The sequence below is a fragment of the Aythya fuligula genome, chromosome 3 (genome assembly GCF_009819795.1).
Source record: "Aythya fuligula isolate bAytFul2 chromosome 3, bAytFul2.pri, whole genome shotgun sequence".
Classification (NCBI taxonomy): Eukaryota; Metazoa; Chordata; class Aves; order Anseriformes; family Anatidae; genus Aythya; species Aythya fuligula.
In genome coordinates, this window is record NC_045561.1 from 24727581 (window position 1) to 24752505 (window position 24925).

General features: G+C 36.6%; 1 protein-coding gene across 3 annotated transcripts in view; it reads right to left on the reverse strand.

Moving 5' to 3' along the window:
- Window positions 1–1201: 1201 nt before the first annotated feature.
- LYST (lysosomal trafficking regulator) overlaps window positions 1202–24925 on the reverse strand; it is an 81117-nt gene continuing 57393 nt past the window's right edge. For all 3 annotated transcript variants that reach the window (XM_032183498.1, XM_032183497.1, XM_032183496.1), the window contains exons 31-53: window positions 24640–24846; window positions 23167–23343; window positions 22610–22686; window positions 21517–21705; window positions 20619–20764; window positions 20447–20543; window positions 19770–19831; window positions 19310–19365; window positions 18102–18254; window positions 17517–17761; window positions 16721–16787; window positions 15318–15474; window positions 14780–14920; window positions 14182–14399; window positions 12587–12817; window positions 11335–11524; window positions 10348–10484; window positions 9446–9544; window positions 6776–6915; window positions 6402–6499; window positions 4605–4761; window positions 4322–4393; window positions 1202–3309 (exon numbers count right to left, since the gene is read on the reverse strand). In XM_032183498.1, coding sequence (XP_032039389.1) covers window positions 3171–3309; window positions 4322–4393; window positions 4605–4761; window positions 6402–6499; window positions 6776–6915; window positions 9446–9544; window positions 10348–10484; window positions 11335–11524; window positions 12587–12817; window positions 14182–14399; window positions 14780–14920; window positions 15318–15474; window positions 16721–16787; window positions 17517–17761; window positions 18102–18254; window positions 19310–19365; window positions 19770–19831; window positions 20447–20543; window positions 20619–20764; window positions 21517–21705; window positions 22610–22686; window positions 23167–23343; window positions 24640–24846 — 3255 coding nt within the window. In that variant the 3' untranslated portion in view covers window positions 1202–3170. The remainder of the gene's footprint in view (window positions 3310–4321; window positions 4394–4604; window positions 4762–6401; window positions 6500–6775; window positions 6916–9445; window positions 9545–10347; window positions 10485–11334; window positions 11525–12586; window positions 12818–14181; window positions 14400–14779; window positions 14921–15317; window positions 15475–16720; window positions 16788–17516; window positions 17762–18101; window positions 18255–19309; window positions 19366–19769; window positions 19832–20446; window positions 20544–20618; window positions 20765–21516; window positions 21706–22609; window positions 22687–23166; window positions 23344–24639; window positions 24847–24925) is intronic.

A 24925-nucleotide genomic window follows, 5' to 3' on the forward strand; every position in this document is an offset into this window, starting at 1 on the left:
CCAAAAAAGGCTAACACCTCCAGTTTTACATTCTACAGAGCTTCACCTTAATTAACTCTGGAGTTACGCTTTTGTCTGTACTGTTGTGGACTACCCATATTTGAAGGTAAACTGAATTTGCAAAATTTGTTAGTTACAATACCTGGGTGTACTCTCCTCCCCCCTCCCTTCCCTGCTCTCTAGAGGCTTTTTGCCCCTCCCACAAAATGCATAGATCAAATACTAACTCAAGAAATCCTGAGGAGACACTTGCTCAGTATGCAGGAAAAGATTATTTATTTTTCTTTAATTCAGCTGTCTTCAAGAGTAGGGTTTAAATGCAAAGATCTTTAATGTAGGTATTTCAGACTCTAAGTTTAAACTTCTTACATTTTATCTCCTCACAGAATTCCACACCCTTGCCAAAACATTTTATCCCATTTGATTCAGTTTTCAGTTCACTTAGTTTTCTACTGATCTTCTTTCATTCCTTCGATTCATTATAATGGGTTTGGTCTAAGCACTGGATAGATATTGGCTGAACCCAAGGTCCGAGTTCCCTTTCCCAGTAATGGTCTGGAGACTTGCTCTCCTCTCCCCGCTACAAGTGAACATCTGGCTACTGCCTGGCTTTCCCCGTCTCACTATACATCTTCAGAGAGATCCCCAGATTCACCACAGAAATCAGATCCTCTGTGCTATCAGATAGGCCTCACCACATGAATCTGTCCCAGACCTTGGCTTCCAACAGCAGTATCTTTGCACCCTCTGCCAGAACCCTACCAGAAATCCCACTCCTCACTTCCCACAAGCACCTCTTTTCCTCCCCTTAGTGATCTTCATTTGCTCCATGAGTACAGAGAGGAGCTGCTTTTCCACCTTTCCGCAGCTCAACTACGTTTTCAAAGAGAAGTGGATGGTTAGGAAGACAGAAAAAGTGTCTGTTTAGGGGCTTCAAATTTTATCGTTACATCCCCGGAGAAGGAGGGACATGTACACACCTGTACAAAGTAATGTACCTTAGGTTTCCCACTTCCACTCTCATAGCCCCCCTCCTTCGGTTTAGCAGTCACATCATGTAGTCCACAAACAGAACTTCCCCGCTTCAAGTATTTTGAAAGATGAAAGACCTGAAAATGAGCAGAAATGAAATTGGAGCAAAGCGAGCGATAGATGCCTGAAAGAGAGGTGAAACTAAGCCAAAAACATGGTTCTACCCATCTCAGTTTGATACAAAGATCTGTTTATTACCCAACAATGTGACAGTGTATACAAAGACAGTGTGGAATGTGACATTTACAGAAGTTTCAGTACATCATGCACATATACTATTGCAATGTTATTTTAATAGTTCCAGAATGTTAAGCTGAATAAATATTCCTTGCTTCCAAAAAATCTTTGTTTTTTACATAAAAATATATAATATTGCACTCTTTACAAGGCCAGCAATTTTGCATATTGATTTGTAACAAGTCGAATTCTACTTTAGAAAAATAAGCCTTTGTGAGCAACACCCCAAATCAAGGAGCACAAGAGCACCCCCAAACCACGACATTTGTATTTTGTCTCTTAAATAAAGCACATCACTTCAACATGAGCCAAGAAGCTTTTCAGTCTGCATTTGGACCTTACATTAACATTTAGACAGTAAAAAACATGACTGAAGCCATCCCAGACAATGCCACGACAATATATGCAGTTTACAACTCAGTTCATACAGCCACTTGCTTAATCGAACTAAACATCAGTCTTTGTTGTCATGGACCAACAAGACTTCAAGACTTTCTGGTTTGGAAAGTTCAAATCAGGAAGTCACAAGAATTTCTGTAAAGACCATTTGGAATTTTAGAAAGAAGTGTATAGATTTATTGCGTGCATGCTTTCCATAGTGTGACAATTTCATATACAGCATTTGGAAGGCAGGTGAACCTTTAACATAAGACAGCAGTTTGTATGGCAATAGGGGAGTGTGTCAATGAGAAAAGCAAAGCTATTTGGAAGAAAAATGGAACTACATTAGATTTGTGTAGCATCCTCATGTTTTCCCATTCACATGACTAGCAGGCATCATTCATGGTGTCAGTCAGGTTTAAAGTCTCAAAAATCCATCAACTGAACCGTTAGGTTTTGATCTGGCCTAAAAATTCAAATTTGTTAAGCTTTTAACAACTGAGGCTTTTTTTCCTCTCAAAAATAGCACCTAGGAATAAATAGCGCATTTGCACAGTGTATCTGTATAAACTGTTTTGAACTACCTGATGCCTATGGACATTCATTTAAATATTTGGATTCAAACATTTTACAATGTATGGGTTCAATGACACCAAGAATAGGAACACATCTGTGCCTTCTCTAATGCCTTTTTTAGAGCTCTGGAAAATAAGCTGTGTGTGTATAGTGTATATGCAGTCTGCCACAAAATCACATAGCTTGGTGTTACAAATTTAGGGAGTTAACCCCACATGGAAAAAAAAAAAAACAAAACACAATGTAACTATTGCTTCATGATGCTATGAGGTGTCTGCCCATCATTAGGACAAATATTTTTTGTCTGTTGTAAAGACTATTATGCCATCTGAACAGAAGAGACAGCAAAAGTTACAAAGAAAGATAAATCAAATTTTTCCAACATTACAATACCATAAGATGGTGCAAAAAGCACCTACTAAATTCTTTGCTTCTCAAAAAAGCAATTTTGAATCATCTTGGATTTTTGAGTTTTCGGTCACTTATCCCAGAGCTAACTATACCACCCTTCACTAATCAGATATACATACGCTGACATTTTTTTTTTTTTTTTTTTTTTTTTTTAAGTATTTACAGAACTTCACACTGCCGATATTTTACAGCATCGGAGGGAAATAAACATTACTGATTCAATTTTTGAAATACTTGTTTCCAAGAAGTGATTTAAAAAAATATTACATTTTATATTGCAGCATTTTGACTTGTAGATTAGAGCATTTGTACACCACTGCTGGTATTGGAGTATACAACCAGAGCCTCCTGGTGACCTTGACAGACTTAAAGTTTGCGCATGCACAGAATTTTACAACCGCCTCAGACTGTTCTTTAAGATCTAGATACATTCCAGAGACATTCAAACTATTTCAAAATCCAGTAAAATAAGATTCTTTAATCTATTTTGGATTTAAAGTGCATCAGAGACACGAGTTAGCAGCAAAAAGTCATCACCCCGCTGCATAGCTGCTAAGGAATGAATAGAACATGGGTAACTTCAGGCGCTGCTGGTCCTTGCGACACCAAGCTATAACGTTTCCATCACTGTTAGCCGTGAACAAGTGATGTCCATCGCAGGAAAATGTAAGGCTGGAAAACAAGAAAACCTATTTTTATATCACGTTTGGCTATTTAAAATGCTAGAAGACAAAAATTAGTTCTCAGCTACAGGAGACCCAGTGCATGCCTTAACACAGCAACCTTTGCGAACAGCTGGCTGCTCAGCTTTGTAACCAAACAGGCTGAACTGCAGCTTCGTCCAGCACTTCAATGTGCCATGCAATTTAGTACTCGTTTATTTGCAGCATCAGAGGAAGTAGGCTGCCCCTTCTATCTCTGAAAGAAAGGCTTTTCAGCACAGAACAATACCCTCTGAACTTACTGGCTGACAAAAGCAAAAACTAAATCACAGTAATGGTCACAACAAAATTCTTCAGAGTGATTTGTACCACACTAACATGAACTTGATCAAGTTCTGGCAGAACCCTACAAGACCTCTGTGCAGGGTACTGTACCTCTAGGGATAAAGATTCCATCCTTTGACTGCGTTCTGAAAGCATGTTGGCATGAGAATAATTCTGCTTATATAAACCCTCCAGGGGACTCTAGTAGGCAAAATTACATAAGCACTCTAAAATGGCAGCTGCCACGCTTCTGAGTCTCCTTTACTCCTTTCTCTGTTTTCCTCCAGTATCAGAAAATGGTCAGGGGAAAATGCAGTCCTTTCATTTATTTCTGAGGGAAGACAATACTCTTCTATTTGAGTTTGCTGACCTTAAGATATTATCTCCTGATTTTTGAACAGCTTCTGTGGAAAAATATTAAACTTAATAAGAAGGGTAGTATTGTTCAGCTCTCAAGGGAATCCTGCTAATTTCTATCTGCTAGCAGCAGAACCTAGTTATTACTGTCATTACAAACACAGTACACTTGTGCTCATTTTGCTTTCATGAATAATTAGTAGGATTGCATGGCTCTTTTTAAACATGGGTGTTTACCTCTTGTCTTTATGTCAAATCCATTTTCAATACTACAGGCTATTTTTCTTGGTTTTGTTTTGAAAGAAAAAAATCCATTTACTGTATACGTAAAATCTTTTTACCTTACAATGGGTTTGGCTGACTTGGAAAACGTTATTTCCCGTACTGGCTTCAAGTCCCATGTACTCCACAGTCTGAAAGAAAAATCAATTTTCCTTCACATTTATACCTGTAATTATTTCAGTGATAAACAAAATGAATTTAGCAACTACCTAATATTATAAACTGGACAACAGCTTGCCCACCTTCTTTAAATATCATACCGATTGTTTGGCTACATGCTATCAAACCATGAACTTAAGTTATAAAGCATTTTACTAACTACAAAAAGCTTCAAATGCTTACCTCACAACTCCATTTTCAAGCCCCCCTGCAATCACATTGACAGATACTCCTTCAGGCTGGTTAGAGAAAGCAACAGAGCAAATACTTTCCCTGCAGTGTACGTGTCCCACAAGATCACCATTAACTGTCCAAAGTCTCAAATCACTACCCCCTCCAACTGTAAGAGAACACAACACATCAGCATTAAGAGAGAAATCTGTACCAGAGCGAGGTCTATGCAACAGAATATTTAGGTGTTACAGAATTCAACTTTCTGAAGAATCTTTTGAAAAATCAGGTTTGAATGACTTGGAGTGACATGCGCTGCAGTGAACAATTACCTCTTTCCTGCTTTTCTGCTTTTTGTGATGCAAACTGCCAAGCCACTGCAAAATGATTCAGAAGACATGACTTCATATCTACGGAATGCTGTACTTTAAAAATGAATTCATATAGTATTTTTGTATGACCAATGTTCACGTATTGAAAGGGAAATCCTATCTTCTTTAAACTGCTTTCTCATACCCTGACTTACATTTAAGCAACGTACTTGAAATACTAAGTGGAAGTAGCTTACCTGGTTATCTTGCATTATTTGAATTTATGAAAGTAATGATAACCCATCTACTGCTTTGTCTTGAAAGGGATTGAAACGCATGTCCCTTACCAATTAAAGAATACAGTATTTTCCAGCAGAAGCTGGCTTAAGAGCTACAGAAATGGATGAATTGTAAATCTGTGTCAGTCTGAAACCTAAACACAATGTTTCTGAAACCCCCAGAATAATTTCCCCTCATTTTTTAATACTATAAACTGTGCTATCTTGCCTTTTTTCCCCTTAATATTTGTAATGGCATTAGTTTTAATTCAGTCTATGGAGACCTACAGTAATGAAAGCTGGCTAAAAGATATGTCATTACGTAAGACATATCTTACTCAAACATAAGAAAGGAAATTGGTTCAAGCAAAATAAGAATTCAGTCAACAATCATCTTCCAACAATATGGATAAACAAAGTTAAGATCTCTTCCTTCATTTTCTGTACTTCTTGGATCGACAGAAGAAAATTGTCATTTCGATTGAACCTGTTACCCAACCCCCACGTCAAGTTAACAGATAAAGTAACACAGGTATTCTTATAGACATCAAAATAGCGTGAGGTCTCTGACTTGGCCCTGCTTGTGTTGTAGCACACAGGCAGTCTGAGTCATTGAGCACCCTGAATTATATTCAAAAAGATCTTAATGTCCTAATCCAGGAACAGCACTATATGGGAAATACAATATAAAAAAATGCTCTAAAATAAGATTAGGCAGTGAGGCAGGGACAGAATTACTTCCTTCTGTAGGAGCCCTAATAGAAATATCTACTCCACCTTTAATATATCTGTTATTCCTCTTTATTATACACTGGTTTAACGCAAAGCCAATCTGGTTGCTTCTAGCAATATGAAATCATTTAAAGTGAGTGATGAACAATAATTTTGTTACTCAGCAATACAGTGTACTCCCCCCTAAGATCTGTACCTCTGGCAACAAATCCCTGTAAAAATGAAAACCACCAACCTCACAGAATGTAGGTCTCCCAGAAATCTGTTCAAGCCTGTATCAAGAGACCAAGCTGTTTGCTTCCACAACTCTCCATTTCACTCTAACACCTGATTAATCATTTCTGGAGAAATTCATATGCTAATATGTAAAAACCAGAAAAGCACTCTAAAAAGCATCTTCAGATGATTAATACATACTCAACCAATATAAAAACAAGTCTCATGATTTATCTGGTCTGTAAGTTAGAAGCCTTGACTGCCAGATATACCTGAATCACAAACTGTTGCTATATCACCAGTTGTCTCGCTAGCTGAAACTGCCGTCACAGGACTCTTGTGTCCAGACAGACTCTGGACATAGCACAGCCTAAAAAAACAAAAAGAGAGAACAAAAAAACCTGAAGTTCAGATTATATCATTTTTGAAGAACCTTTTCTGCATTAAAGACATTCATTTCAACAAACACTGTGTAATGATATTTTTCGTTTTCATTCTAGAATTCCTGCATATTTCACGTGAAAAAAAAGCAAGTTGGCCTTCACATGAGATATTAATGAAATAAACTCAATTAACATTAAAGTGTAAAGATACCAAAAAGTTGGAAAACAAGTACTTCAGTTGCAAGTTACATATGTACTCGTACCTGTTCAAATCCCATATAATACAGGTTCCATCTTTGCTGACGCTTATCATTATACTGTATGGCTTGCACACAAACAAGCTCGTTATCTCTGCTGTGTGGCCATACAGATGGACTTGTGACTCCATTTCTATTTCTGAAGGCTGAAAAATAGCAAGACAAAATGAAATCATAAGACTAAGATTTTAATGTCTATTTTCTAAAAAAGATAAATGTAGGGGCAAGTTTCATTCCTGGATTTCCAAAGATGATTCCCATTACTTTTAACATTATCACTTTAGTGATAGTATTAATGCTTTATTACCCCGATGTTTTTATGATATGATATGCCATATGCATCCATAACATTCAACTTTTTCTTCCAGTGCTCTGCTCTAAGCAAACATTTTGACGTAGTCCAATAACTTCAAGAGAAACTCTTCTGCTGTCAACTAAACACCTTGAAATCAGCTGGTCTGCTTTGTGCAAGACTGCTGTTTTCCCATGGTAGAGAAATGACAGCCTTAGTATTTGAGTATTGAGAAGCAGTACTTTGAAATATAGACAGAAAACCTAGCTCAGCAGTTATTACTGCTGAACAAAAAATAAAAGCAGCAAGTTGAACACCAAATAAGACAACTTACTCAAATTATGTAACATGAAACAATTCAGACGTCTTGAAAATGGTGTTAGCTGAAGGAGCTGCTTAATCAGAATACTAAGAAAGCCTGCTGTACAGAGATTAGCATAATCTTTGTGCAAGGAAACACAGCAGAGAAACGTTTCTTTTTACAACAGAGCACGTTGTAGGCCTGCTATATTTATCCTGTACCCTCATACAAAAACAGACAAAAAACTTGAAAGTAGTGACAGACAAAAGAAAAATACACTTAATTATTTGTTTTTCTGCACTGAAATGGGACAATTTAAGCTGTAATACTGCAAGAGTCAATACGGTTTAAGGCATTTTTATAATAAAGTATTTTTTTTTAAACCATCTTAAAGACTAGGAAAAAAGCATCTGATAACATGAAGCTATGTTTTGGATTCTGACAACATGGCTCTTCAGATTCCTATACTGACAACAGCAATGACAATGACGTGATACCCACATGATGCCTATGCATGAATCAGGGCAAAATATTCATGTTTCAAGCTCTGTGTTATAACAGACTGTTCACTTTATCACTGAACAGCTGACAAGATTCATACAGAACAGATGCTAGGAAGCACATTTGCATTCCCTGCAGCCCTGACTTGGGTAACTGACTCCACAACAGGAGCTACAAAGTTGGCATCAAGGTCAATCTGCCTAAGGCATGTAAAACTGACAATGCTGAGGAATTCAACAAAACCTCAAACAACATCTGTGCAGCTAAACAAAAAAAAAAATCACTTGTTTCTAGAAAATGCAGAGAACTTGATCATAAGCCTATTACTGGAGTTCCTTTTCTGCATGTCAGATGGCAGACAGACTGAATTTTAGTACCTTTTTTTTTCCTTAGAACTGGAATACAAGTCTCAATATAAGTTATTTAGAAGCTCTCTGTTGTGGCGAGCAGTTAAGGTGCTTGACTTAAGATCCAACTGATTTAAGCTTGTAGGCTTCAAGTTCTACTTAAACTTTTAAAATCAAAGCTGCTGAGCTTAGGAAACTTGAGTTGCAGATCACCAGAAATTGAAAGAAAGCCAAGGCAGTAATTGCAGTATGTTCATGGTCTTCCCAGTCTAACCATCTGCTGTTTGCCACTGTTGCAAGTGGCAGCAGACTGGGCAGGCACAGCAGATCATACCAAGCCTCCCCCTAGCCCAGCCTATTGTACTAATTCAAGAGCAGCTATAGTACAATAATACAAACGTGTTTGCCAATACCTGTATCAAGCTAAATTTGATAGATCAGTCGGGTTGTTGCTATGGATAATCACACAGGCATACCTAAAAACGTCTGTCAAGAATGTTACAAACTTTGTTAAAACTATGAAAACGTGTAGAAATTACTGCTGGAGAAAATCAGACAAGCTCAAAACTCAGTCTGAATCAAAAGATGAATTCTAAGTTCTGTTTATATATTCATACCATGCTTATCACCACATAGTATCTGGGAGATTTCTACAAGGATCTCAGCACCTTCCACTAACATGTTGAGGAATGTAACTTGTATTACTTCCCTCCACACTGCTTTCCCCCTTGGAATATGCCAAAGTGATGAGGCATAGCAGTTAGTATATACGTTGTGGTGACTCTCTCTGGTGTAAACACCTCCTGCATTTAAAATGTTGTTTACTTTGGGGTAATGCACATTCTAGTTTCATTTAAGGTTTTGAAAGGCTGACTCCTTCACAGGAAAAAATACCCCAAATTTAGAGAGCTTTCTTGTGCCAGAGCACTTCAATTCCAAGCCCTAGCCTGAACTGAGAGCTCTGTGTACATCAGTTATGCATCCAGATGGTGAGGGCCAACTAGAGGCTAGCAACACATGAAAACAAGAACATAAACTACACAAGTAAATACGCAGAAAAAAAAATTTACGATGTCAAAAGAGGAGCCTTCAAAAATAAATACTAACCAAACACTTGATCTTTTTAGTAAGGGTCCCAAATACAACATTCCCCTTCTCTCACTTTCCCTGTTATAAAGGGCTGTAAGAACAAATAGCTAAATCCCTAAATATCAGTTCTACCCAACAGAACGTACCGTATTGCTTGTGAATCTGTTCATGTACGCTGTGATGACACCGGATTTACTACCTGTGAAAAGCTGACAGCTGTCTGGGACCCAAGCACAACTTGTTACCTTGGAAAGAAAAAAAGCCAGAAAAAATTAGAACAGGAACTGCAATTGTCACTATGCCATAGCATTTGGTCAACATGATTTCTATAGGTTATCTTAAGAAAAGCCATATAAATACTTAAGCTGAAGAAGAAATCCAGGAGTTAAAGATGTATCTGCTTTAGGTCATATTTACTATTACTCCAGAAACAAAGTGGAAAATGCTGCATTGCCTGAGTTCACAGCCAAAGGGCACAGTGAATTTCCATAGATTTCTAGATCTACAACCACATCAACCAGAGTATTTTCAGTACAGTCTCAAACACAATTGAAGTGAAACAGAAGTTATACAGAGTTCTTCAACTATCTTTTAGGCAATCTTTTTTTTTTTTTTTTTTTTTTCCAGAGGAATCAAACTATAGTGGAATTCTCCTTCCAATGAGAGGCATCTATTATTTTTCCTTGTTTTCAATTTTTTTCTTGGTCCAAAATTTAGCTTTAATAAATTCACACCAATAATCCACAGGAGAGAAAAGCTACAAAAATCAAATGCATTCAGAATGGATCTTTGTCTAATACATGAACACATCCAGGAACAATGACACTGGAGCAATGAGGGACACATGCCAATGAAAGAGAATCTAACAGACTAGAATGAAAACATTGGACAACTGTATAAAGTTGTGCTTGGATGCTCATCCCCCCAAAGTAAGAATTCTTGCTTACTATAGGCATTGCAAAAAATTAAAGCAAGGGTAAATACGGCCACATAAAGCCACTGGATAGTTAAACTAGCAATATTCAGGTGAAGACAGACTGATTTTTACCTGATGGAACTGTGAACTCTGGATAAAATTTACTGGAGGTTCACTCTGCTTGCTTTTCAGTCGTAAAATGTTATCAGCATATCCCCAGCTCAGGATAGCTGACCACTGAATATCAGTGCTATGCATACTTCTCACACCTGAAGGAAGGCATATAAAATTCTGTGTCATATATGCAACCAAAGGGTTTATCACTTTGTTAGTCAATAACAAAAAATAAAGTCTAAGATGCTTTCTGTTAGTACATTACAAATGAAGACAGCCTATGAATGAATATAGTGTTTTGTTTTTTTTTCAAGGACTATGTAAACATTCAGCATTCTCCAAAAACACCTATGTTGAACACCTAAGCTGAACAAAGCTTTTGAAGCATCATTCCATCTAGTAGGAACAGACAAAAAACGATGTTGACAGCACTTCCCAGACAGAGAAACAATTACAACCTACTACTTCTTTAAAGAGAGTATTATTTATTTTTTCACCTGAAGCCTTCAACAGATAATTTATAAATCTTTTCACTAGCACATTACAAAGGAAAAAAATCATGAGAACCTGTTTACACATTATCAATTAGAATCCCTCCAAGCAGATCCTTCACCTCTGCTTTTTACTGCTTTCCTTATTCATTACCTCTAAAACCTATTTTTAATTATCCCTTCCATTGCCACATGTTCTTTTTCCTGTTTTTCAGTTCATTTTGGACTGAATCTGCTGATAAGTTCTAAAGTTAAAGCTTCATGCTTCAGTCGCCTTAATGAAAAATAATTACTGGATGCCTTTTTTTTTTTTTTTTTTTTGAAAATTACAAGTAAAATCCACCTGCCAGGAAAGATATCAGACATGTGGAAGCTGTTCTTGGATGTAATAAATTGATGTAAATCGATCTTTAACAAAAGACTAAATGCGGGAAATTTAGTGCGGAATAGTAGCATTAGAGTTACAGATATTATGATTCTGTTTTGCATGTAGAGAATAATCACAAATCCATACCTTGCTCCTTGCTATATATCATCAAAAGGCAAAACTTGCGGGACAGACCGCATATAGCTTTAGTTGGTAGAGCCTGCAGAGAGCCAAACCTTTCTCCATGAGGCTGGCTAAAACAGACAACAGGATCTGGAGCACTTGGGGAACCAACATATTCTCCCCACTTCAAGCCTTTTATCCACGGCAATGGACTCTAAAACAAGCACAAAAATATTTAATTAGGAAGATTAGGAAGGGAGAAGAATCATTTGTATCACATTTCCATAAACCACCATATGTCTGCCCTACAGGCAATGAAAAGTAGAGGACAAAGAAGCACAGCAAGCATTTACCTACTCTAGGTTTGCATATAGATCCCAGAATGTTGTTGTTGAAGGCATAAAACTAGTACCAATTTTCTATAACCAACTTAAATTCAGGTCTATCTTAATGTTCACTGTTTTATGTCAAAGTATTTTCACGGACTTGTGATATTTATTTTCATGGATTTGTGATATACCCTTTCATTCATCTTCTGGATTATCTTTACAGTGCAAACATGGGTAATAACTTGCAATTTAAGGAAAAGCCACTGAAGTGTTTAGTAATGAGAACAATCTGGTGGGCTACTGATCTTTTTGGTACCGAAGGCCATCAGGTATCCTTGATCAACAGAACAAGAGGATTGCCACATTTAAGTGCAAATGCACGTGCAAGTCTAAATTAAACAAAAAAATCATAGAAAATAAAGAACAAAAAAATGTTATTAAGGATATGATAAAAAAGCATTGATAAATTAAAATATAAGGCCTCGTAAAACCTTAGAGTAGGCAAATTATAGATACTTTGGATAAAGTATTCTTCCATTGACAGTTGTTAGAAGAAGCAGAGGTACCTCTGGAACTTAAGTGTTCAGTGACAGTTACTACTTGAGATAGCTGGATGCTGGGATAAAGGAGGTATAGAAGGAAGAAAGCAAGAACCACATTTATTTTGCTATACTACACAGAGAGACAAAACTCATATACACCGGTCTAGCCCCTCTCTGGTGAGGATGAATGGTATGCTGAGTAGCACCTCTATGAAGTTCAAGCCTTGCCAGCAGTAGTAGGAAGGGATGAGGGAAGGGTTTGGAGGATGAAATGGATGCAATTCCAGTATCTTATTATGAAGGTGAACAAGTATCTATTCTCCATTACTCATCTTTAAATATAAGGGTACAACAATTACAGTATATGAATGTTAATTGAACCATTTTGCAAATAAAGTGACATACTGGATATATTATTTCTTTGGTGTGCTCTCTGGTCTCTCTGAAAGCAAACTGCACTAGTAATCCCATGGCAGCAGGAAGCTCTCCCTCCATGATGAGCCTGGATCCAGGTCTGCTAACATGTGCTGTGTGGAACAGCTGACGAGGCGTTTGCCCATAGGTTTTTATCATTGTTTCAAGAGCTCTTCTCTGAACAGGATCCTCAACAGCAGAAACATCCATCCCAAAATAGGTCTAGAGAGGAGAAAAGAGGGGAGGGGTGAGAAAGAGCTTGTCCAATATTTCTTTGGGAAAGATTTCTAAACACACACGTGCAAATTTAAAAGTTGGACCCATCAGTTCTTCAGCTGGACTGGAATCCATCCCACAATCCTGAATAAGGATTAATAAGGATAAGGCTCTCCTGAATAAGGTGCCCCTGAGAACAGAAACCATTTCACCTCTTTACTGCAGATAACTACCACCTTCAGACTTATTACCTGAGCTTTTCCTACATGTATTCCACAATTAATTTCAGTCAAAGGTTTTCTTAGCAGACTTTTACTAATCTGTGTGAAAGCTGAAGGGTTGCTGATGATAAAAAGAAAGCTTTGTTTACGTCTTTATAATTAATTTATCAAAGCTCTGGTTTGAAATGGGAGGAAGAATCTCTATATTCCAGAGAAATGGGAATTCTTCTCTACTTTTCTTTCTTCATAATTAACCGTGTCTCTAACTGTGTACCACATCCTTTTTATCAGTCGCACTGACAAATGCCTTCACTGCTCACTTGAAAAAAGTTAATGCATTTACACAAATATCATGTTTTAAGTTGCAGATAACTAAATCAGTACTTACGCATGAGAAAGGAAAGGGAAGCAAAGTATTTGGATGGCTACTTAGAAAGTAAAAGCCACCACTACCAAACATGACTGCTATTAGCTCCTCCAACAACTATGGAGCACATAGAAAGTGCACACCCACTTGAAACCAGGACTGCTGGGCTGACCAAGCCTTGTGATAGTAATGATTGAAGCTTAAAAAATGTATTTCAATCTGAGATGCCAGTGTTATAGTAAGTCAGTAATGGCACTCTGGAAGATTTTACATTAATGAAGACTTATTTGACTCTTCTGAAATTAAGCTTACTGGAAGATAAATGCTTATTAAGCAAAACAAGATTTATATATATATAAATAAAGGGAAGAATACAAATACTGAGCACAGGAGAATATGAATTATTTTAAACTTATCAAAACCTGCAGCAGAGTCTGCCTAAATTGAAGGCTTCCTTTCCATAAGAAGGAATTATACCTTACAAACAGCTACCAATACCAAGCCTGTATACCACTGCAAACAACTAACTATTGAGAAAGTGTAAATTGTAAACCCCATACCTGATCATTCCTTATACCTATCTCTAGGCAAAAAAGAAATTCACACGCTAGTCCCTGGGATCTTCTCAGTTCTCCTTAAAACCTTCTCTTATTCTTTAACATTTTGTGAGCAAGGGAACTTGCTCCATGCTGGACGTTCTCCAAGCAAATTAGACTGAACTTTTCCCCCATTAAGTTACTAAGTACAATGAACAAACATGAAGCTTGATAATTAATACTTACTGCAGGATGAAAGACATTAATGGCCTGAACAGAGGCTTTGCCTTTTTGTTTATAACCAAACACCAAGTCAATCCAGTGACAGATTGTCTGGGAAACTTGATCAGACTCCAGAGCCTGACGATGGATCAAGATGAACAGACGAGGGTCATTACGAGCCCAAGGGGGAAGATTAACATGGTTAACTCTGTCACCATTTTGACGTACTCCAAAATCAAAACCTAGAAGCATGGGAGTAAATGTTCCAACATTTTAGTTTACAGTGAGTTCAAAAGCATCTTTATAGGGTTTTTATAAAGGCTAACTATTAAGCACAGTTATTGCTAATCAGCGGAGCAGCATCCTTAACAAATCCCTTCACACACATTCAAATGGAGAATCAGATAAATAGAAAACAGTCCTTTGCAGCTTGGAAAGAGTTTAAAAAATTTCCCTTATGTCTTACACAACAGCTTTTGTAGCCTAACACAAATTAATGCCAGATTTCTCCCACATATCTACTACTTAGCATATTCAATCACATAAAAGTGTTCTCTGTTTCAACCCCAACTCAACCCTCTGGCTGTTTTGGGTATATATTTTTGGTATCCTCATAGTATACCTTCTCTGTTAACTAGAAAGTCTGGAAGGTAGAAAAATTCCGGGATAAGTTCCTTCACATCAGTCATCGATTCATATGAAGAGAGGCGCCACGTTGTGTTGGTAGAATGAAAAGTTCTGTCTGGGATGTCAAAACTTTGATCTATAAGGAAAACCAAACCAAACTTGTAACATCAACGATGGACATAAAAACACCTGCACATCCACAACTTCAAGAAGTTTACCACTTTGTAGATAGCTGAGAACATTTGGAATTTGTCTATCTTGATTACTATGTGTAAAACAAGGACTGGAAGTCAAATATAGTATGTTTATAGTAAAATGCCAAGCTACGGTGTAAACAAATTAAATATACAGCTCTATTGTCTAGCTTGATAATTCCAGAATAGGTCTATTGTGTAAGCACAGTACATTTAATTTTAGTGATCTCAGCTATTTGGAATTGATGCTATGCTAAACAAGAGTTAAATACAGCTTTCCTGGGTTGCTGAGACAAGATTCAGATGCGAAAGGCAAGTGAAAGCAAAAAGTAGTCTTACCTTGATAGGCTAAAAACATCTTAGTAAAAGGCGGCAGCCTCACTAGGAAATGAAGCACAGTTCCACTGTTGGAATAATGAGATCCATAGTGATACGGCTGGACAGGGGGCATTGGATCATCCTCCCGTGCTCCTTTACGGTACTCTTCTTCTAAATACTAGAAAAGTAGTAGGGAAAAATATCACAAATCTCCTACTTCAACTTCAACACAGACAGCTTGCTTTTATCATCAAGTCTAACTGCTGAGATCACTTAGTATTTCAACACTTCAGCTCCTCGAAAACTTAAGATATGCCCAACACCATCACTTTTTTATAGAAAATTTCCACCGTCAACACCTACTACAGTATACTTTTCTGAAGTTGTATATTCACTCAGTTTTACCACCTACCAGTCAAATAGTATTCCAGCAATTGTTCTGAATGCCCATTCAAAATAAGTCGCTGTCTTCTAAAAAAAACTTCTAAATTTTATTCACAGTTCAACTCCATTTTGCAGGTATTTAACTGGACTCTTAACTTATAGAAAAATCAGGCAGTTTGGCACTTTACAAAAGCCATGAAAATGCTGTGCTAACACTAGAAAAATAAGGGACAATCCTATTCCCTGCATTCTAATAAGAAAAGTAAAATCTTGCCTACATTGTTTAGGAAAAACACAAACTTTTAGAGGAACAATACATTTACAAGTGATTTAGAATCAAATAGACTAAGTGTCCAGAGACATGTGACCGCTTCTACAATCCAACTAGGGATCAAAGTCTTGAGTTAGTTTAACTTACCTGCTGTCTTTTATTACTTATGCATTTTTTCCCTTTTATAACACTGCAGAGAAATTGTACAGTCTTTTCAATATTGCAAATACTGCTTTTTTCCATGTAAATAATATCCTAGACCATTTCAACAGAAATAAGCTTTAACGTCCAGTTACAAATGCTTTCCAGCCCCACCAGTTTATTTCCTACACCCTTAAAAAAGGCAGAAGAGCAAAATTCCCTAAAGAGCCCAATAATCATAACAGTCCAAGTTAAAATAGAGTACTTGAGGTAAAACAGCTTTTCAGTTATCTAACAAAAACATTAGGCACAAGTTTAATACAAACCACGTTAGTGAAACAGCAATAATTTATCTTCCTGATCTTTAGAGATCTTTAAATATATATGTTCATGTGTAAGACCATACTAATTTAACCTCTGAAGCAGTACCACATGGGAAGAATAAATTGATTTATGACATCAGGTACAGGAACAATCACAGGTTCCAAACAAAAAAATCTGAGAAAAGATAATACACTGGAGATGACAATTCCATAAACAAAATACTGTGTGTCCCCTTATCATTACATATTTTTAAAAGCCTCCATATTTGTACATAGGAAAGACAAAAAGCAGGTATCTTAGTTACCTTGTAAGTATCTACATAACGATCCTCTTTTTCTTTGGACTGCACAGCTATTGGTTTGACCAGATTTCTGTAACAGAAGTAGCACCCATATCTTGTCATTTTATAAATGATCTTTGATTCACACCACTTAATAATGCATCATTAAGAATAAGGAAATAATCACAAAAAGGACAAGCAAAACAGCATTTTTTTTTAAGAGTTCAAAAAATAAAGCAGACATTCCCAGTTAGTGCTATCAAGGCAAACTTCATAGGCTACCCCATAGCACACTAACAGGCTGGCAAGTGCACTCAAAGTGCTTCCATCAAAGCAGAAGCATTATTTAAAAGCGAAGACTCCGCGCATTAATGTCAAAAGCAGCTTAACAGCAATTTATTATGGTGGGACACTTCATGTTGATCTATTTATAGTTAAGGCAATAGTATTTTGTAACTGGCCAATTTTTCTTAATGGTATTATTTTCTTTTGCTTTTTTGCTATTTGGCCTGGTAGTCTTTAGTCACAAATTTAAACATACGACTTTTATTTAAAATCAATAGACTATCACTTTACAACAGTAGGTAAGTCCAATCTATAACATTCTGTGAATATATACTCACACCACTAGGTATGTTACTTCAATATCCTAGGTGAAACAGTCACATGTTGTAAAAAGCTCAAGTTATTGTGTATGAGTCTTATCCTTGAACAGTTGCATTCATGTATGTGCATGATTTAATACGATGAAGTTACATAGCTACACTGAATAGTCAGTTTGAGTATTTGGAAATAAACAGTTCCAAACATTTCATATTACCTATATACTGATGGATCATTTAGGTCCAGTGTTTCATTGGTGTAGTCAGAAAGTATAAAGGGAAATACTGGATATTGCATGAGATCATTGAAGGAGCGTCCCGCATGTTTGTTTAAATGAGTCAGGTACTCAAAGTTAGTAATCTGTCCTGTGCACCACAGGTGGGTCAAAGCAGTAATGTTTCCATACTCCAAAAGATTAGGCAAATTGTTAGTTAAGATGTTGTGGTACACATCATCACGGACCTAGAAGAAAATACCATACATTTAATCATATGGTTTAAAAGCTTCAAAAAAAATAATAAATAAAGCTTAGTAAGTTTCTCACAAATTCCCAGAAATCTGTTGTAACCAAGTAATGTTTAGCATTACTAAAATTTCTTTAACATCTTAATACAAAGATATTTTACACTGTGATTTTGTCTGTCTGTCTAGAAGCCTAGCTGAGCAGAGTTTTTTCCAAAGATATTAAGTAGAATTTATTATTAGGTCATGCAACAGATCTCCTTAAAAAATAATACATGAACATGTTATGAAGACACCGCAAAATCCTTTGATATATTATTATGTATTGGTGCCATGTTACCTTTGTATTATCAAAAGCCAAGAGTAAAGTCCTGCCATTTGTTAGAAATATTTCCACAGCATTGTCTCTTAGCTGCCACCAGCGCTTATGAACTTCCTTAATTTCCTCATAGGTCCAAGAAAATGAAGCTGGTTCAGTTTCTCCATGAAAACTCTGAGGAAGATACAATTGAAAAGTTAACCTAAAAAGTAGGTTTCCCAAACAAGCAACTTTTCTTCAGTGAGACCAGTTTATAACCATACAGCATATCACAAAGCAAACTTGGATAATTTTGCTGTGATGCTTTAAGATATTTTGTGACTTTTTTCATAGACGTTTCCCATCCCCCCCTCTCCTCAAGGCAATCACATATACTTCTCACAGCCACTTCAGTACCCTATCCAGCACTCCGGACCAAACATACTTTCACTAGCACCTAAACTAAAATATTGGACAAAGTTTTGCCATGCTTGCCATGCCATTTGTCAAACTTTGCCATGAATCCCAATTCTGCCAGTTCTACAAAGGACAAAGCAGTAAAACAGCAAAACAGCTAGTAGCTTCTCAAACCACAGGAGTTGTGTTTAGTGAAGGTAAGGAGGAACTCCCTGAAAATACTGTAGGACTTTCAGTAGCATAACCCCTTGCTCAATAATTTTCTTAAATGTCTGTTGGATATACAAACTTGAATTAAGTAATCAGAGCCTTTGTGTATCAGAAAGAAAGTCAGCTTCAATTTCCTATATAAAACATTTTTTTCTTATATAGGATAAGGGGGAGAGGGTTTGAGATTAGAACATCCTATGTAATGAAAAATTCATGTAACAGACGCTGTAAGAATACAGCACAATTCATATATTTGGTAGTTTCTATACATCACAGTGATCCAGCTTCCATTAAGTTATTTCAGGTGCGGCCTAGAGCAAGTTCTGTACATTTAAAGTAATGGACAGAAGTTGCAAAAGACTCCCAATCCACAATTCCCGCCCCAGCCCCAGAAGTTGCTGGATTTCCTCTTCTCTGTTTTCTGCTACTATCACTGACACCACAGGCAGGCACAACAGGAACACTGAACCCAAACTAATCAGTTTCACTGGTCTTGCCCATAGACATCTAATTCTAGCACTCAGCAATCTCGGTGACAGAACAAACAATCAGTGACTAGACAAAAGCTATTTACTGTCACAGTTTGGAAAAGTTAAGTATGGACAGTGTGCTCTAATACTTACGGTATGTTCAATTGTGTCTGAAGCATTGTCCTCAACAAAATACATGCCACATTTCCCTGCAGGAAGAAATAGTTGCAAAAAGGTACCATGGTATTACCATTTGTATACTGCACCTTAATTCATACAAACATTTAGTGTCTAGGTGTTAAGAAAACTAAGAACAGTACCTGGACAAGACAGTACTTGGCTGACATAGAACTTATTCCACAACTTTTGGCAAGTACCATGCAACTTTAAAACTAACTACAATCCAAACACCACTTATGCAAATGCCAAAACTAATCTATACAATATATTATATATGACAAGTCAATCGTCAATCAACAGTTTGGTTTCTTAGCAGTAACATTCCTCATAACATATTCAAGAACAAAAATGTTCTTTAAAATTTCAGCCAAGTATCCACACACAGCAGAAATTGTAGACAAGGGTATTTATGAGAACCAGCAGTTCTACTTACCTAGCAACAGTTCACCAGCAGTCTCTCTAGAAGGTGCTACGCTGATGCATCTTCGATTAACTCTGAAAGAATTCCAAGTGTAGTATTGCTTACTTTTGGCATGTACCTAAAACTAACAGCCTCAAAGGCTACAACTGAAGGACTACGACCCAAAAGGTTCAAATCCCAAGGAGGTAAAGAAAACGGAACTTCAACTCTCTAGACTTGCACACAACTGTATCTGTATTTAATTTATTGCATTGTATGTTCTCTGTTCTCATTTAAAGTAGGATTAGACCCTGTAATGGGTAGTAAATTAACACAGCTATGGAGTTGTATAACGATCATAAAAGCAAGAAAGAACTACGAGATCTAGTTGCACTGCCTGTCCTGGATATATAAGCAACAAATAAGTAAAGAAATCCCATCAGACTGTCCCACAGAATATCCTTATCCCTTTATAACACAAGATACTATATGCTTTCAGTGATTTTTGACATAATGGAGACTGTGTTTTAAGTGTCAGAAAACCTACATATTGGTAGTTCTGATCCCTTGTGCACGTAGCAAGAAAACACCTTCAATTTGACTATAGTCTCTCAACAAACATTAAGAGAATTCAGTAAGGTGAGATAAAGCGAGGACTTATTTTGGGTAGGAAAAAGTGAAAAAAGGAGGTAAATCTTATCAAGAATTACCTTATATGTTCACTTGCAGCTTTGTCCTTAACAGTTGAAGAGTGAGAAGAATATGTTTTGTCTTCAAATAGGTAAGATAAGGGAGGTTTTATCATGCCTATTAAAAAAACAACTAATAAGACACTAGTATTCATTATTATTCAAATCTACTTTTGTAAGAGGTTATAATTACCTTCCTGCTTCTGTCTGTCTGGAAGAAGGTATTTATTTGGAATAGTTAAATAGCACCTCTGCAAGCGGCGCCTCTCTCTGTTTGGGCCCTCTGTTGGATCCAGTTGCCAAGAAGTTGGGTAATAGACTGGGTCATACCAGAGTGCTCTGAAAAATCAAGATATATATATATATATATATATATATATATATATATATGGAGCGTAGCAGTAGAGGCAGTATATATTGTTATGCATTCTGTTTTTGTTCAAATGGCAGAGACAGAAGTTCCATGGTAGTAGCACTGGACAGTTTGTCTGCAACAAAATTAAGACTATTTTCATGTAGTTTATGTTCATGTGCTATGCCACTGACTTGCTCATTATGAACTACTACTGTAAGACTGCTCTTAGTTACTAATTCTGATTAAAATAACAATATGATGTGTCCAATGCAATATTATTCTGAAAACTCAGCTATTAGAAACTTTAGTTCAGCAGTGGTAAAAAGCACCGTTGTTTAATTTCTTGTCAAGGCTTAACATCTTGTTCTATGCATATTAGAAAACACTGTAGCTGGATACTAGAGGGAATGACATGAAAAATATTTTGTTTCTCTGTCAGTGTAATGTAAAATATTAAAAACTTCATAACATTCTTCATTCTATTGAACAAAGCAAAAATGTAACTGACAAGAAAACAAAACTGTCTCAGTGACAGAAATACTACTTGGCTACCCACCCTAAAAAAAAAACACGAAGAAAAATCAAGAGTATTTTACAGACCTTTAACGAGATGAATAAATTACAATGATTTACTTTTGCTAATGTCATCTACATACCAAGCATTATATCTCTAAGTATTATGAAGTGCACATCAGACAGTAAGCGTCTCCCCCTCTCAGATGAGAGAACAACTTACCGATCATGTGTAAGCTGCTGAACAAGTTCCTGCCAGTGTCTGCTGGCACTGAGCTCTGCCTTATACATCCCCCTGATGTGCTGGATAACTTTCTTCCTTTCCATTCCTTGTGACAGAGAGACAGCTTGTGTGATGTCTCCAGCTATTTTGGAAATGTCTTTAGATTTTGTATCCAGACGTTGAAAGAGACTGAGGGAAAAAGAATCATGTTTTAAAATGTCAAATCACACTGAGAAGGGAAGGCAAGACAGCAAGAAATCCATATAAAATACAATCTGTTTGGCACTGGATATCTGTAGTTCGTGTTACAGCAGCTAGAGCAACACTACCTATATTCATATTTTCATGAGACATTAATACCTTCTGCTTCTTAGCCTTAACAAAAAGATGATTGCAACCAAAGACAAGAAAAAACAATCAGAAGATCAATTTACATGCATTAATATTGTGTGCTTTCATTACAATAAAACTCTTAAGAACAGTAATTTACTACTGCTTATATTTCTTAAAAGTTATTTAACATAGTGAAGCCTTGTTGCTTATCTGGACAAACTTATCTAAGTTGACCTTAACAGACGGCTGTAGTTGCCTTCGTTAAAGCACATTGTGTGCATCTCAGCTGACTTTATGGCATGGCCTGGAATGTAAATTAATGGAAAGAACCTCTTACTCTACTACAAGCTATTTCAATTTGTGTTACATCAAGCACCAGCCTGCAGAGCTCACAAAAGTGATTCACAGATACTTGCTGAATGTTATATTGTGTTCACTGAAGATGAGGGTTAGTTGCAAGGAAGTTATGTTTAAAAGATCACAGCAAGAGGCAAGCTGATTGGACAGACACAACGGCTGTAAAACTGGAGGTGAAATTCCAAATATCCAAAAAAGTACGTACTCTCAAGATTATGGAACCTACCCAAATGTATATACCCACAATCAAACTGTTTATATAATAGTAATATAGCTGAAAGCTCCTATCCATGTTAATTTCAAATATCCCACACATTTAACAATTACAGAGGTATCTGCAATGGTGTGCCAAGGAGACAGCATTCTAAGGAAGCTCTTGCAGCCCCTTCAAGAAAGCACTTACTTTTGTCGATTATTAGCCATTGTTTTCTCCCAGGCAGCTTTGTTCACACCTTCTTCTATCTCATACTTCTTCTGATCCTGAACAGAAGTTCTATGTTATTTCTCCAAACTCAGAAAAAAGCAAGCAGATGGTGAAGTATATGCCCATTTGAAAAAACACTGGTAGAAAAATCACAGACCTGATACCTTCCCACCATTTAAAACCAAGTCTTCATTTCAGCTGTCATTTTAACATAAAACTACATCTAAATTTATTTTTTTTTTTTTGCCAAGAATCACAAAAATTCATTTTTCTCCAGGCAAGGGAATACTAGTAGCTTATTGTGAACTCTCACTTTTGCTTTAAGTAATATACTTAACCAAGTATCATTAAAATGAGCTTGCTGTCAAGTGTAAGCATGTTACAGAAATATTCATAACTCAGAGAATGCCAACATACTTAATCCATGCTCAAAGCAAGCACTGTGTTCATTAAAACTCCATCCATATATAATAGATATATTATCTATCTAACTTAAGCATAACTAGTTTTTAAAGTAAAGTTTTTTATTCACAAACCTCCTTCAAAGCTTTTATTATATCTGGTTTGGGCCGTGTGCTCAGAGGAATGCATTTATAGCCACAACATTTTAAAGTATTCACAAAGTCTCCCGCTGCTAGTTGTTGTTCTTTGCTCATTTCGTCACTGTGATTGTGCATTAACTCACATAAATATAGCACTAATTTAGGTCCATGCTAAAAGACAAAAATAAAGAAGGGAGGGCAAGAAGAGAGGTATGGTCATTCTTAATTGTAAAATACAACACTGAACTTTTTTCTTCCTTAAACTTTATTCCCTCTTCTAGTAAGCCTGGACAGGTTTCTTCTACGTTTTGCTGTAATTTAAAGCTTTGATGTCCAAAGACAAACTTATATAGAAGTGGAAAGAACATGCTAAATTTAATCTTCCACATTATAGTTTCCCCGCAGCATCTTGTAACTTTTTAAACAGCTTACATGGGAAGTAAGTTGCTTTTTCAAATACTCTTGCAATCTTGTCTATGCTTCAGGAAATATGTGCCAGTGGCCCCTAATTTTACCTTGTTTGATTAGCCAAATTAGAATGGACAAATAATGAAGTTAAGCAGACATAGGCAATAAACACACTCCATGTGACACACCAGAAGCCACTGTTAACATACGAGCTCTTTGTTTACTGGTCAGAGCATTGATTTAATTGAATAATGTTCATATGATAATAAACAAGTAAGTATCATAGATTGATTTAAAAAGTACTTTCTCTCCTTAGCGTATAGTGACTCAAACTGTGGCACATCTGATTTCACTTATCTCATGCTTGTAGCTCCTAAAGATCTCAAACTGAAATGCTCCTGTCCAGTTACAACTCCTAAAAAAAATGCTTTCTCTCAAACTTGCAGTATACAATCTGATAGGGGGTATAATCAAAAATGTTTTTTTCCTGGTAAACCCCAAAACGCAGGGAAAAGCTGTGCAGCTACTTGAGTTACAATAACACAGAGTACATAATTCCACTATAAGAGTAAAGGCTAAAGAAAAATAGTGCTTTGCTTAAAGAACAGTAGTGCTTTGATTGACAACTGACATCCTCTTAAACAATAGTGGCAATCAGTTCTTACAAGTTTCAGGAAGTCTACAGTTAGAGTTCCAAGGCAAGGATAATCCCTCATTAATCTACTTGTTCAGGGCACATCAACTTCAAGCATCTTCAGTCAAATCATTCATGTTAAAACCTTTTGTTCCTGCATTGCACAGGAAATGTGATATTTGATGTGTTACAGTCAACATAATCAGAAATAATCACACTTTGCCTCTTACAAAGCTATCTACCCTCAGGACAATATAGTAATTGCAGAGATGAGGGCATTTTATATGATGTGACTGTCATTATTCTATGTGTCAGTAAAATAGCAGTGAACAACTTCAGCCACACAGTTATAGATAACTGTACAATTTAAACCAGAAATGTGAACCCAAGTCCAACAGGCTTTTCTCAAACACTCTGAAGCTTACTTGCAAAGTTGGGCTAAGACAGTCACGCATAATCTCCTGATGGTTCACTTCATGGAGCAACTCCAAAGCCTGTTTTCTTTCTTGTAGTGGTTTTGCTGGAGACAAGATGTGCACAAGAAGCCTCCCAAGTTGTGTACGGAAAGTGTCCTTACATGACAAGAGGATTCTCTTCCACTGCTGCTTGGGTGCGTTCATTCTGCTAGTACCCTAAATAAAGTGACATTTTTTTTTATGTCTTCTCAGTGAGATAGGGCTTCTTTTCACCAGATTTCTTTACGTTGCAAAA